This window comes from Myxine glutinosa, chromosome 12 (assembly GCF_964187855.1).
Source record: "Myxine glutinosa chromosome 12, kmMyxGlut1.1, whole genome shotgun sequence".
Classification (NCBI taxonomy): Eukaryota; Metazoa; Chordata; class Myxini; order Myxiniformes; family Myxinidae; genus Myxine; species Myxine glutinosa.
This window is the reverse complement of record NC_136272.1, coordinates 84,784,795-84,798,698: the sequence shown is the minus strand read 5'-3', so window position 1 is coordinate 84,798,698 and position 13,904 is coordinate 84,784,795. Positions and strand designations below refer to the sequence as shown.

General features: G+C 43.3%; 1 protein-coding gene across 3 annotated transcripts in view; it reads right to left on the bottom strand.

Annotated features, from left to right (window-relative positions):
* Window positions 1-13,904, bottom strand: part of EDEM1 (ER degradation enhancing alpha-mannosidase like protein 1) — a 58,027-nt gene that overhangs the window by 19,679 nt on the left and 24,444 nt on the right. For all 3 annotated transcript variants that reach the window (XM_068131992.2, XM_068131994.2, XM_068131993.2), the window contains 3 exons: window positions 2,831-2,951; window positions 1,910-2,080; window positions 1,620-1,693 (listed from right to left, as the gene is read on the bottom strand). In XM_068131992.2, the coding sequence (XP_067988093.2) occupies window positions 1,620-1,693; window positions 1,910-2,080; window positions 2,831-2,951 (366 nt within the window). The remainder of the gene's footprint in view (window positions 1-1,619; window positions 1,694-1,909; window positions 2,081-2,830; window positions 2,952-13,904) is intronic.

Below are 13,904 nucleotides of genomic sequence, written 5' to 3'. Positions count from 1 at the left end.
ATTGACCGGGATTCGGACCCAGGATCCTAGGATCCTAAGCCGGCACCCTAGCCACTAGCCCAACACCAGGGTTGCCACCTTGACGCAGGATAATCGAATGGCTCATTATTCCCAGTGAGCTGCTACTCATTTTGCCAACCTCGGAAGGATGACAGGCAGTGTCAACCCCCTGCTGTTAATTCAATGGCATGACAGGGACTTGGTCAGGACCCTAAGTTCTCAAGCCAGCCACTTTAACCGTTAGGCCAACACCAGGCTTTAGTGCTTATTAAATTATCCGAATCCGTGAACTATCCGTGAACGTTTTTTTGAATTTCTAATTTGTCATTGTGAACACGTGTGCTTTTGCTGGATTTCTTCCTATTACCAAAAACAATCATAATGGTCCTAGCCAACTGAAAATGTCAAAATAGATTCGTGTTCCATCACTCGTTTATCATCTGACAAAACTGAACACTCTACAACATATTCTTCAGAGTCTTGGTGGCACCATAAGTGTGTCTCTGGTGCATGATCTTCATCCATCAACAAGTGCCTCAACTCAAATGGAATCACAGCCACATCTGCTCCAAACAAGACCAAATAAATCTAAATTTTGAGTTTGCCTCCAAACCTGAAGTGTTTAACCAATTCCCCCTCCTCTCTCTCCCCCACACCCTCCTGGACATCAAGGCTGGTCTTTGGCTGAATAGAGAAATTTCTGTGTATCCAAAAATCTGCCTCGACTATAAGGCCAGAAGGCTTCAAATCATGTAATGCTGCTCTCACTTATCCTCCTGTCTGCTCTCTTTATCCTTGTCCTTCATCTCAGGGTGATTCCTATCTATTTGGCAGACAGCTCTCAGTTTCCAATATGCAACGTTGCAAAAGTGCAGATCCTCTCAACAACAACCCATTTAGTTTCTTCCAATTACAAGTAAAGTCATGGAATAAATCATCGTACCTGACAAAATGCCTTTTCTTTTCTCAACCAGCCAGATCTCTGATCATCAATTTGGATTATGTTCCATCAACTCAACTTTCGATAAGATGTATGAAGGTCAGAGTGGTCTCTGGATGCATCTCAAGACATTCGACACAATCTTGTTGCCACCCTTTTCCACTTGCCAATCATTCTGCCTGTGGAATACAAGGCCATCTTGTGTCCTGGCTTGCTAACCTCCTGTGCTCATGCTGTCAGGGCATATCTCTAAACAGAATCCTCTCAACTGCTCTCATAGTTGAGGCTGGAGTGACCCAAGATAATGTCGTGTTCATCATCGACCGACATTATGATATCTCGGATGCAATGGAAAACCCTCGATACCTCTTCAAAGATCAATTCATAGTGCTGTACAATTAAACATCCAACTGACAGGCTGTAGCTTCTCTATCTACATACCTGGGAAGAATGAGATACAGATCTACTACTTGGTACCATCTATGGGACATGTCTACCAATCTATACCATATGCGCGCGCGCGCACGCACGCACGCACGCACACACACACACACACACACAGGTAAGATTTGGATAGTAATGGTGAATGGAACAACATGCACAGTTACTCATGATGCACGTACAAGTTCCTCAGTTTTATCACTACTTGTGTGGCCTGAGGTAGGCAAAGCCAACATACTGTGTACGAGCATGTCTCTCCAGGCTCTGCAGGATGTCTCGTCCCACGTGGAGGTAAAATGGATTGTGTGTTGCCTTGGGAGATAATAAAAACGAATTAAAACCAAATGCGAGGCTTAAATGTTCTGATATGAAAGGTTTGCTACATACAATGTCTTTGGATCAGTTAGAGACGGAATGCCACATTCTGTCCTTCAAAAAACCCATCAATCACAAGCAGTAGCACATAGTTTAGTAGCACAAGGCTACTGTAAAAAGTTATAATGCAAAGACTTTCACACATTCACATACCTGATACAAAAGGTATGTTGACTCTACGAGCTCAGGCCGCAGTGGGTAGAACGACACATCGGGAGCGTGCAACCGCCAGTTGTAGCGTTCTGGTAGGGAATCATAACGGCGCCAAATTGCGTAGTAAAAAGCGTGCAGACAAATGGCTTCTTCGATGTCCCCGACCAACACCTGTTTTTAAGGAGGGGGAGGGGAGGGGGAATGGCTGCTGCCCTAATGTATCAAAAAAGGCAGTAAATGTTGTTTTTGCTGTAGCCTTTTTAAAACTATTTGGCGAGCGAGAGAAATACCGGACAGAAAAGGCCCAGGGACAGAAGTAAGTGACCACCAATAAAAAGCAAAATTGCTGGATGAACCATGAGATTGCTGGAGGTTAGAAAAAAAACATTCCAAATCAGGCGGCAACGGCACTCGATAGATCGCATACCTCCACCAGGCTGAACAATGCATGTTTTGTATCCCACGGAGAGGGCGGTTCTGAATATACAAAAAACAACATCCAATCAATTTGTTCTCATCACCTACCCAATTCATCCACCAAATTTTGTCATAACCTGTCTAAAACCTTGAAAAATACCATGATATATATCGTTTTGGGCCCCATCTCTCAATGGTGAAGAATTACTTTGAGGGTTTTAGAATCTGGAACCAGATATTCACCAAAATATAATCAATTCATCCCGATAGTATGACACACCCAACCTGTCAACCAAATTTTGTCTGAACCAATCCATAACTTTTTTGAAATATCGTGCTCACAGACTGTCAGACAGAGACGGGCAGTGGAGAAAATATAACCTCCATCCACTTCCAGTGGCAGAAGTAATCAATAAACACATGTGGATTTGCTCAAGGACAGACACTTTGTAGATATGCAATGAAATACAATGCACAAAGCTAAACAAAAGAGAATAAACTCACCTGCAATCCTGGAAAGAAGGCCTGCAGCGAGTCCACCCAAGTGTTGGCAATGCGTCCATTGCACATGTGCACATTCACGTACAGGGGCGGCTCCCCCTGCCCAGCATTGCATTCCTGGCGGCTGGTGGCACGAAAAACAGTGTGTAGAGCAAAGGTTGATACAAATGTAAATCTTAAAACTGTCTAGATCACCCACAAAACTAAATAATACCCTGCCATCACTGTTTTAGCTCTCACTACGCAAAACTAGATTCTCATGTTTGCAATTTCCATATGCGATGGCATTCGCCACGAGTGTTCCCTTCACACATTTGAGCAAATTTATCTCGGCTTCTTTCATTTCTTCATCACATCTCTCTAACTGCAATCGATTTCTAACCCTGAAAATCCTACAGTTCTCATTTTGAGAGTAATCACAAGATCTCCACATGAAAATCCCTGCAATGCATCCAACCGTGTCTGTCCCATTAAAGTAATCAACAACAACAACAACATGCATTTTAAGGCCATTTTCCCTGATAGAGCGGGGGTTAGCCTTGATAGGCTAGTGGCCAAATTAAAAAAGGGGCCTAAAATGTGAGAAACCCCTACCCACGGTAGAACAAGTCACAACCTATTTTTTCTTGAAGAGGGATGTTTGGGGAGTTAGAAAATCATGGTTGTGAACCTGAGATCATTGCACAACATTTTGAAAATCACGTTTACATATGTACCACTGCAGACTGCAAAAATGGATTTAATCGCCACAGATTTTGGCTCATATTGGCTCATATATTTGTTAATACTGGTGCTACAAACACAAATTTGGTACCAAAATGTGCGGAATGATGACATATATATGTGTAAAAACCATTTGTGATGTAACAAAGGCTTTTGTGTGACCTACAGGCAAAAATAGTGGAATTTTGCGCAATAAATCAGCTTCGGGTTTACCAATAAATATCAACTAAACAATTAATTTCTTCATAAGTATTTGAGTTGTATTACTACATATTACATCAAAATAACCCTCTATCATTCTCCTTTTTAGAAATATAACTCATAAAGATAAATCAGTTGAATTAATAGAGTTATTACCGAAACCATATGTCACCCCCCCTAAAAGTAACCGACATTGATTAATTTATAATACATGTATATGCATTAACCAAACAAGAATGATTTTAAATCCAGTTGCAGAAAATCAATTTTGAGCTTAATTGCCTTTTTCTAAAACTACTGATATATACTTATCTTTAATTATTTCATTTCAGATGCTTGTGCTGACAATTGATCTGCAATTATGGATCTGGAACCACCTGTTGTGAAGCGTCGTAAAATTGACACTGACCACTGCATCATATGCTTTAAACCCCTCAACCCTAAAAAGCAAGAAGTTGTAAAGAACCCAACATTTAATGGTTTGAGTGCAATCTTCAAAGCAAGTCAAATCAGAAAAGATGACGTTTATGAAAGTATCTGGCCTTTGCAACAAGACATATTGAGTCTTGATTTGAAAGTATGATTCCACAAATCGTGTCGGGCCAAGAATACCAGCAAGTCAAATATCTCCACATCCAACCCCAGTGAGAGTGACCAGCAACCATGCACGTCTGCGGCAACAGAACACACAAGAATCAGCAGAAATGAAACAGCTGGGTTTGACATCAGGACTAACTGCTTCATTTGTGGAAAATCCAGCACTTCCAGAAACAAGCTTACACCGGTATCTACAGGAACTGGACAGTCCACCAGAGAAAAAGTTCTGGCAGCAGCTGACAAAAGACAAGACAATAAAATACACGTGCGCATGCTTGCCTTTCCAGATTTGTTCGCCTATGATGCCAAGTACCACAGGTTATGCTATTCACACTATATTTCAGAACGGAACATCACTGCTGCAATTCGTAAATCAGGAGAGGAAACAATGGGCACATTACATGATGAAGCTTTTGATGAACTGAAATGTTATCTGGAACAAACTGTGTTCTCCAAAACTAAGACAGTGACACCCCTCGTTCATCTGAAAGATGAATACGTTGGATATTTGGTTTCACTGGGTACCACGAATGCAGAACAGTATAAAACTTGGAAGTTGAAGGAGCGATTAACTAAATATTATGGTGACCAAATAGTCTGTGTAACATTTGATGGCCACACTGACATCATATGCTCTTCTTCTGTGACCTTAGGTGATGCCCTGAGAAAAGCCACGATTCTGCAGAGCATGACTGATGAACCAGAATATGAAGACATCCCGTCTGATGTACCATCAGCCATAGATAGTGAAATGCATACTTTGCATGCTGCAGCTGGTATCCTGAGGAAGCACATGGCTGATATCGAGCATGTTGGAAATATGTATGCACCTGTCGAGGAAACAGATATTCAGCACTGTGCAGAATTCGTTCCTAATACACTCTACGACTTTATTCAGTGGTGCACCAGTGACAAATCACACACGAATGTAACCAGCTGTAGTGATGAAAGTGTTATGAAGAACAACCTGAGGACGATCGCCATTTGTCACAATATAATATCACAGAGCCGTCGAGTGTACTCCACAATAACGCTTGGTTTAGCCTTGCAGGTGCATCATGAATTGGGAAGCAAGCATCTCATTGACATGCTTCATGAATTAGGACACTATGATGAGGTGAGACGTTTCCTCACATCTGTGGCTGTTGATCAAACTGCCTCGGAGGATATTTACATCCCCAAAGTTCTTCAAAACCTACGCTGCATCGATGAGTATCCGATCGTCGACGCTGCTATAGATAATTTTGATCAGAATGAAGCTACATTGGACGGAAAATCCACTACTCATGCCATGGCAGCTGTGCTGTTCTACAGAGGAAAGATCCAACATGACAACGGTGAAGGTCAGGGCATTCCACGATTGCCACGGAAATCGCTGTCCGTGGGTGAAAGAGCTCTGCCATGGTCTGAAGATCTGCAGAGGTAAGCAAGTAACTTACATAATCCTGTTAACAAATCCAATATATATTATGAACAGTATTACAGTATGTACATGTATTTTGGTAATTGCAGTGGTAATGAGATACATGATTCTACAATTGGTGAGAACCTTTATGTGTATGGTGTTGGTTTTGCTTGTCAGTAGTTATAGGTGTAGTATGTAGTACGTCTTTGAACACATGGGTGCAGGCATCACAAACTTAGTGAAAGTGTATATTTTATGCTCCCAGTAACTTACATGTTTTGTGTATTCCTTTAAGGTATAACAAACCTGCCAAACGACCAGAGCCACCGCCTGTCAATGATGTGTCATTAATCGACGTTGACAAGGACAGTTCGGAACTCAAAGCAGCTGAATCCAAAGATCTAGCATAGAAAGTTTACCGTATTGCCAATGATGAGAAGCAGGCTGTTCCATCGTGGACTGCATCCAATGCGTTCCTGTCGGAAAGAAACCTACCAGTTGCAACAACGTGTTACTTACCTTTTATCCGTGCTCCTCCAACAGACCTTTCCACCATATACACCATCCTCCTGAGGTTGGTCCAGATCGCTGCTAAACTCGGACAACCACATATCCTAGTAACAGCTGACTGTGCGATCTACAGCAAGGCTCAGCAGATCATGTGGAATAAGCCTGCAGCTCTAGATGGAAAGCTTACAATGCGACTGGGTGGCATGCATTTAACAATGTCATTTGTAGCAAGTATTGGAAAACTGTATGGCGATGGTGGTCTCCTTTCAATGCTGGTGGACTCAGACGTCTATGCACCCACAACTGCAAAGCTGGTGCTCCAAGGAAAGCAAGTATCCAGAGGAAACAGAGCAATGAAGCTGGTGTTGGAGGCTTTATACCGCCTCTATCAGGAAGCATTTTGGACATGGTTGCAACAACAGGAACACACCATGTTGCCCAAAGACGACATGTACAGGCTTGTGAGAGAGATCCAGAATGCTTTCAAAGCAGGAGACAGGGAATCCGCAATAACACTGACGAAACAACTTGAATCAGAGCACATAGCACCTTTGCAAGCACTACAACAAGAGTTCACAAATGCAGGTAGGACACAGTCTGAAACATTTGCCTACTGGGATACATTTATGCAGGGAGTAAACATCTTGCTGCGACTTCTGAGAGCAGAGCGCGAGGGACTGTTCGAACTCCATCTCATCGCCGTCTGTGAGACTATACCCTGGTGCCGAGCTGCAGACAGAGGAAATTATGCCAAATATTTGCCAGGATATTTGAATGATATGCTATCACTTCGGGAATTGCACCCAAAATCCTATCAATATCTGCAGGAAGGTGGATTTGTGGTCCGTAGGTCTTTGCGCCGGTTCAATGCTGTTGCTAGTGACCAAGCACTTGAACAAACAATTAACCGTGAGGGGAAGAGCCAGGGAGGTGTCATCGGGTTTACCTTGAGGAAAGGTGCCCTTACCAGATGGATGGTCACTCGACATGTCACAGCACAATATACAGAGGCTTTTAAAGAACTCTGTGATGGGGACACTGAAGTAGCTTCCACAAACCACGCTGAGCATGGAAAGACAAGGATGGTAAGGGATGAACAAGATGTTACCAAGATCACGGAATTTGTATCAAACGTACAAAATCCGTTTGACCTACATACTGTACCTGACGAATTGGTCAACATCGCCACAGGCCAGGTTGCTTCACAAGAAGTATCAAACGGACTTGGACATTTCTTAACAGACGCCCAGAAATGCAACAAAAGTTTTATCGAAAAGCGACTTCTTGCTGACCAAACCAAGAGTTTCTGGGAAACAGACTCACGAACAAAGACACCAACGTTTGCGGACATGTCAAAACCCATGAAAACCAACAAACGAGATAAATTGATGGTGGATTCAGAAGTACTTTTCCGGCGGCTGCTTGCTGTCTCAAAGAAACGCGATGTCAGTCTGGAACAAGTCCTGACACATGAACTGGCTCCTGTGCCACCGTCCCTCTTCAACAATGATGGGACAATGCGAAAAACCAACAAGGCGGATCTGGCAAAGAAGTTAGAAGCTAATTGTGAGGAAGTCCAGGTGCTCGAACCCTCTGACCAACATGATACTGCTTATGTCATTGATGGGATGGCACTACTTCAGGCACTTGATGAAGCCCAGTTTGACACATTTGACGATCTCGGACGTACCATAATGCAGAAGATTCAGTCACTGCTTGCTAGTAACCAAGGTGTGACATCAGTTACATTGGTTTTTGACAGGTATGATGTACCACTCTCTATCAAGCAGCTGGAAAGAGAACGTCGCACTGGTGGAGAGTCAACACCCAGATATGTCATCGATGGACAACGCACAGTTCCAAACTACAGGAAGTTCCTGAAGAACACCACAAACAAATCAGCGCTTGCCGATTTCCTCTGCAGTTACTTGACAGTAGCCGCCCAATTGCAGCTTGAGGAAAACCAATCTGTCACAATGGCAGGAGGCTTTAACGATGGCCTGCTAGTTAAAGTTGTGGATCATAGAGGCATCCGGGAACTACCTGAATTGTTCAGCACACATGAGGAGGCTGACACACGGCTCCTGCTACATGCTATCCATCTCGCCAGAGCACACTCAAGGGTCATTGTACGATGTGATGACACTGATGTGTTGGTCCTACTCATCTATTACTGTGGGAAAGGCATGTTTGGGGACACCAAAGTGTACATGAATGCAGGTCACTGGACAAAAACAACGAATCGTCAGAGATTCATTCCTGTCAACAGAATAACGGACGACATCGGTCAGGATACGTCAAGTTGCTTGCCAGCATCACATGCTATAAGTGGCTGTGACACAACCTCCTCGCTGTTCAAAGTCGGGAAACGCACTGCATATTCGAAACTCAAGCAAAACATTGCACACTTGGCACCACTGTCACGGTTAGGCCAAACCAGAGATACAACCAATGTCGTCAGCACTGCCACAAAATATGCTCTGTCGTTGTATGGTTCAAAGTCAAGTCACACACTCGACCAACTTCGTTATGTTTATGCCTGCACAAGTGACAAACCAGCATCTCTCTTCCCACCAACAGACGATGCTTTCGAACAACATCTGAAGCGAGCAAATTACCAGGTGGCGATATGGACCCACAGCCATGTAGCGAAGCCTGTACTTTGGAACCCCGATGGTAATGGATGGCAGGTCAGAGACAACAAACTTGAACCTGTCATGTTCCAAAAGGATGCAGCCCCAAGGGAGGTTCGAGATCTCACGCATCTCTACTGCACCGACGATGACTGTAGGCAGAGCAGAACATGTCATTGTATCTCTGCAGGACTGACCTGCACTGAATTCTGCTCGTGTAGTGCAGACGATTGTCCAAATGTTGATGATTCTGTTGTCTTTGACGACAGCACTGATGAAGAGCGTGACTGAACTTTTAAATGTATTACATGTATTACTTCATGTAATAGATGTACATAAGTTACAGTGCATGTTATGAATTCATTATCGTCATATGTGAAATAGCTTATATCAACATGATGTCTATAAAAGTCACTTTCACAATTGTGTCAGAATCTTAAGTCAATTCTTCATGTTGCATATCTGCTTCGGGATTTCTATCGGTCAGCATTAGTGGGGCGACATATGATTTCAGTTATAACTATATCATTTCAGTGACAATTATATCATTAGATATATTTTTCAAAGGGTAAATAAACTTGGATTATGTTGATGTAACAAGTATGACTGCAAGTCCAATATTTTTGAAGTAATTAATGTTTTTGTTGATATTTATTGGTAAACCCGAAGCTGATTTGTTGAGTAAAATTGCACTATTTTTGCCTGTAGGTCACACAAAAGCCTTTGTTACATCACAAATGGTTTTTACAGATATATATGTCATCATTCCGCACATTTTGGTACCAAATTTGTGTTTGTAGCACCAGTATTAACAAATATATGAGCCAATATGAGCCAAAATCTGTGGCGATTAAATCCATTTTTGCAGTCTGCAGTGGTACATATGTAAACGTGATTTTCAAAATGTTGTGCAATGATCTCAGGTTCACAACCATGATTTTCTAACTCCCCAAACATCCCTCTTCAAGAAAAAATAGGTTGTGACTTGTTCTACCTTGGGTAGGGGTATGCCACCCAAAACCTCATTTGGCCACTAGCCTATGAGGTCCCCATGACAATCTTCTCCATCTTGCCCTATTTTCTGCATCTCTCCTTGTTAACCCCCCTGCCCGCATTTCTTCTTCCACCATCTTTAGCAAAGTCTTTCTCGATCTTCCCCGTCCTCGACTTCCTTCTACATTCATTTCCATCACTCTTCTCAACCAGTCACTTTCATCCTTCCTCAACACATGACCAAACTATCTCAACCTGTTCCTCTTCACAGCATCAATCACAGGCTCTATTCCCATCATCTTTCGCAATTAATCATTTGTCTTCCTCTCTCTCAACGATACTCCGCACATCCACCGAACCATTCACATTTCCACCCTTTCCAACCTTCGTTGCTGCTCTACGTTCATTACCCATGTCTCGCTCCCATAAATCATAACACTTCTCACACATGCAGCATACACCTTTCCCTTCAGCTTCAAGGACACTCCCCTCATCAGCACGCCACTCAGTTCCTGAAACTTCTTCCATGCACATCTCACTCTAGCAACCGTTGCCGAGTCTGATCCACCTTCTCCATTCAGCATGTCTCCGAGGTAGCAAAATGTTTTCACACCTTCCAGCTTCACGCCGTCTCCAAGATCCAACTCAACATTTCCTCCATCTGCAGCTCCCTCTGTGCACACCTTACATTTGAATGTAGCTGCCACACTGGTTAATGACCCTCTCAGACCACTACATTTTTGATGAACCCACTCAGCGCACATTGTACATTGAATGGAGTTCACTCTGACACCCTTCCTGCACACAGCACAGGGCCACTTCCCAGTTCTTTCCACCTCACCACATGCTTTACCACTTGCCATCACCTTCGTCTTTCCGATAATCACCTTCAGACCTTTTGTCTCCATACATTCCTTCCACTTGTTCATCTTTTCCTTCAGTCCATCCATACTTTCCGCAATCAACACCAAATCATCTGCATACAACAACTCCCACGATAAACCCTCCTTTACGTTCTGAGCCAGCACCTCCATCACAGCTACAAATAGTAGTGGACTTAGTACCGACCCCTGATGCACTCCCACCTTCACCTCAAACTCACCACTGTTCCCGTCCTTTGTCCTTACAGCTGTGCGCGCTCTTTTGTACATTGCCATCACTACTCTGATCAACCATTCCTCCACTCCTCACTTCCTCATTGCCCATGTCAATACTTTGCGTGGAACCCTATCGAATGCTTTCTCCAGATCAACAAACCCAAGAAACAACTTCTTCCTCTTCTCCATGTACTTCTCCTGCAACTGCCTCACAATAAAAAGCGCGTCTGTCGTTCCTCTTCCTGGCATAAATCCAAACTGCATTTCGTCGATCTTCACTTTCTTCCTTATCCTCCTCTCCAACACCCTTTCCAATACCTTAATTCCATGCTCCAATAACTTTATCGCTCGGTCCAAGCCACACTCTAGAGGGTCACCTTTCCCTTGTATAGAGGGACGAGGGTACTCAGTTCCCAATCCACTGGAATGCAGCCTTCTTTCACCACCAGATTACAGATCTCTGTCATTCTCTTCACACCCCAACTTCCTGCTGCCTTCAACAAATCTCCCACAACTCCCGTCGGCCCTCCCGCTTTTCTACTCTTCATTGCTTTTATCGCTTCCTCAACTCCCTTCTCAGTTATCTTCTCTGCCGGTCCTAAAACTGGGTTACTCTCTATGTTGCCATCCCATTCATTCTCTGTATTCAACAGCATTTCCATATATCTTTTCCATCTTCCTTTAATTCCATCTGGGTCCACAACGATTTGTCCCACTTCATCCTTCAAGCAACTCACCCCCATCACATCACACCTCTCTTTCGCTATCTGCTTTGCAATCCTGAATACTGCTCTCTGACCCTCTTCCGAATCCAAGCGTTCTCCGAACATTTTCCTACATGCCTCCTGCGCCTTTGCTACCTCTTTCTTTGCAGCCTTCCTGGCTGCCTTATAACTTTCATGCTCTGCTGTTTCTGCTCCCGTACCCTTCGCCTTCTGCCACTCCTTGAACTTCTTCCTCTTCTCATCAATCCTCTTTCCAACTTCATCATCCCACCACCATGTTTCCGAGTGCCTCGGTGGTCCTTTTGTCCATCCACATACCTCACCAACGGCTCCCAACAGACTAGCTTTCATTGACATCCAACCACTTTCAAGCTCAACCACATCACCCTCTACCCGACTCAGCCTCTCTTTTAATGCCTCCCTTCCTGTCACCTCTTTCAACCTCCCATTAAAGTAATCCGGCTATATAAATATATTAACTCAGTAAATATGCCAAAATCTAATCAGTTCTTTTTTTATTTACAAAATATACTTGTACCAAGTTGCCACACTGTTTGACAAACATTGCCTTTTAGGGTCAGGGTGGAAAACTCCGGTTTCCCTTGACATCATTAACCGAGGAGTTTAAGGTGGTGAGGGTGTGGAAGTTCATGATGTTGAGGGATACGAGTGATTAATCGTAAAGAATGCTCTCCCAGAGAAGAAGGGAAGTTGGAAGTGGAATGCAAGAGCAGAGGTGGACGAGATGGAGGAGCGTTTCCAACAGGAGGAGGTCATGGGGATGGTACAGCACGGGAAGCATGACTTGGGGTGGATGAAGCATGAGCGATGGGGAAAGGCATGTGTGAAAGAGAGGAGGAAGATGGTGGTGAGAAGAAAGGAGGAGGAGGGGAGATATGTGAAAAGTCGGACAGGCACAGTAAGGTGCTTGGACGCGGTTGGAAGGTGTACAGGTGAGGACATTGAAGTGGCAAGAGATTTGGAGGATTGAGCCAATATTGTTGAGTTTCCTGTTGCGGGAAACAAATGATGTGCTTCCATCATTTTATTTTTGGCCACGACTGTATACAGATGCTGTATAAAACTTAGTAACATCTTTTTTAGGCCACGGATAACTCGGTTACATCTTAGGCCACGACTGTATAAAACATACTTAGTAACATCTTGGTGGGCTTCTTCTTCGCGTCACCTGGTCCATGCTAATTTGCACAATCCTGACTTCACCACGGTATTTCAATAACGAAACAAACGTAACAGTATTCACACCCCTTGACGTTTTTCACTTTTGTTGTTGCAGCCTGAATTAAAAATGGATTAAATTTCATTTTTTGTCACTGACCTACACATAATACCCCGTAATGTCAAAGTGGATTTTTTTTTTTTTTTTTTTTTTTTACAAATCACTTCTTCAATCACCTGCCTCACTTATTGGCCAACTTAATATCATGGAAACCCAGGCCTTCAAGATTATTGGAATCTCCCATGATGAAGCTGAGTCTATGGGCCTGTCACTTTCCCATTGCAGACAGGTCGGTGGTCTCTTGGTCTTAAACCACCTCCTTTCTGGTCTTGCACCCTCTGCCCTTTCCATGCTTTGTTTGTTTCTATCTCTCTCTTTCTCTCTCCCTTTTGCTTTTGTTCTGTTGCCTCCTGATTCATTCAAGTGATCCAGCCCTTCAACGAGCCATGACCTTGTATACAAAAACAAAACTCAAGAAACCTTCCAGGCTTTAACCACAGCTTTAATATTTAAAAACAATATAAATTTTCGTATCCGGATGTGGATTTGGATCTTTACCAAAATCCAATCATTCATCCTTGTCAAACATCCAACCTCTCCACCAAATTTTGGCTGAATCCATCCACAACTTTGAGATATTCTGTTCACAGACAGACAAACAGGGGCGAAAACATAATCCTTCTGTGGTGGAGGTAATAAGACGCAAAGCCTACGAAACCTGGTGCTACACTGGACTGTACCACAACTTTCAATGAACACTTTGTAAAGATCTCATCAAAAAGACAAAAAAAAAAAACAGATTAGCAAATTAGCTCGGTCAACTTTGATTCACAAATAAACTGGGCTTGCCTCGAGATAGTCTGCAGCAGAGTAGTGAGTGCTTCCTGATATGGCTTAGATCTCTTCTCACATAATAGAGACTGTTGAATGAAACCATGTGTATAACTAGAATG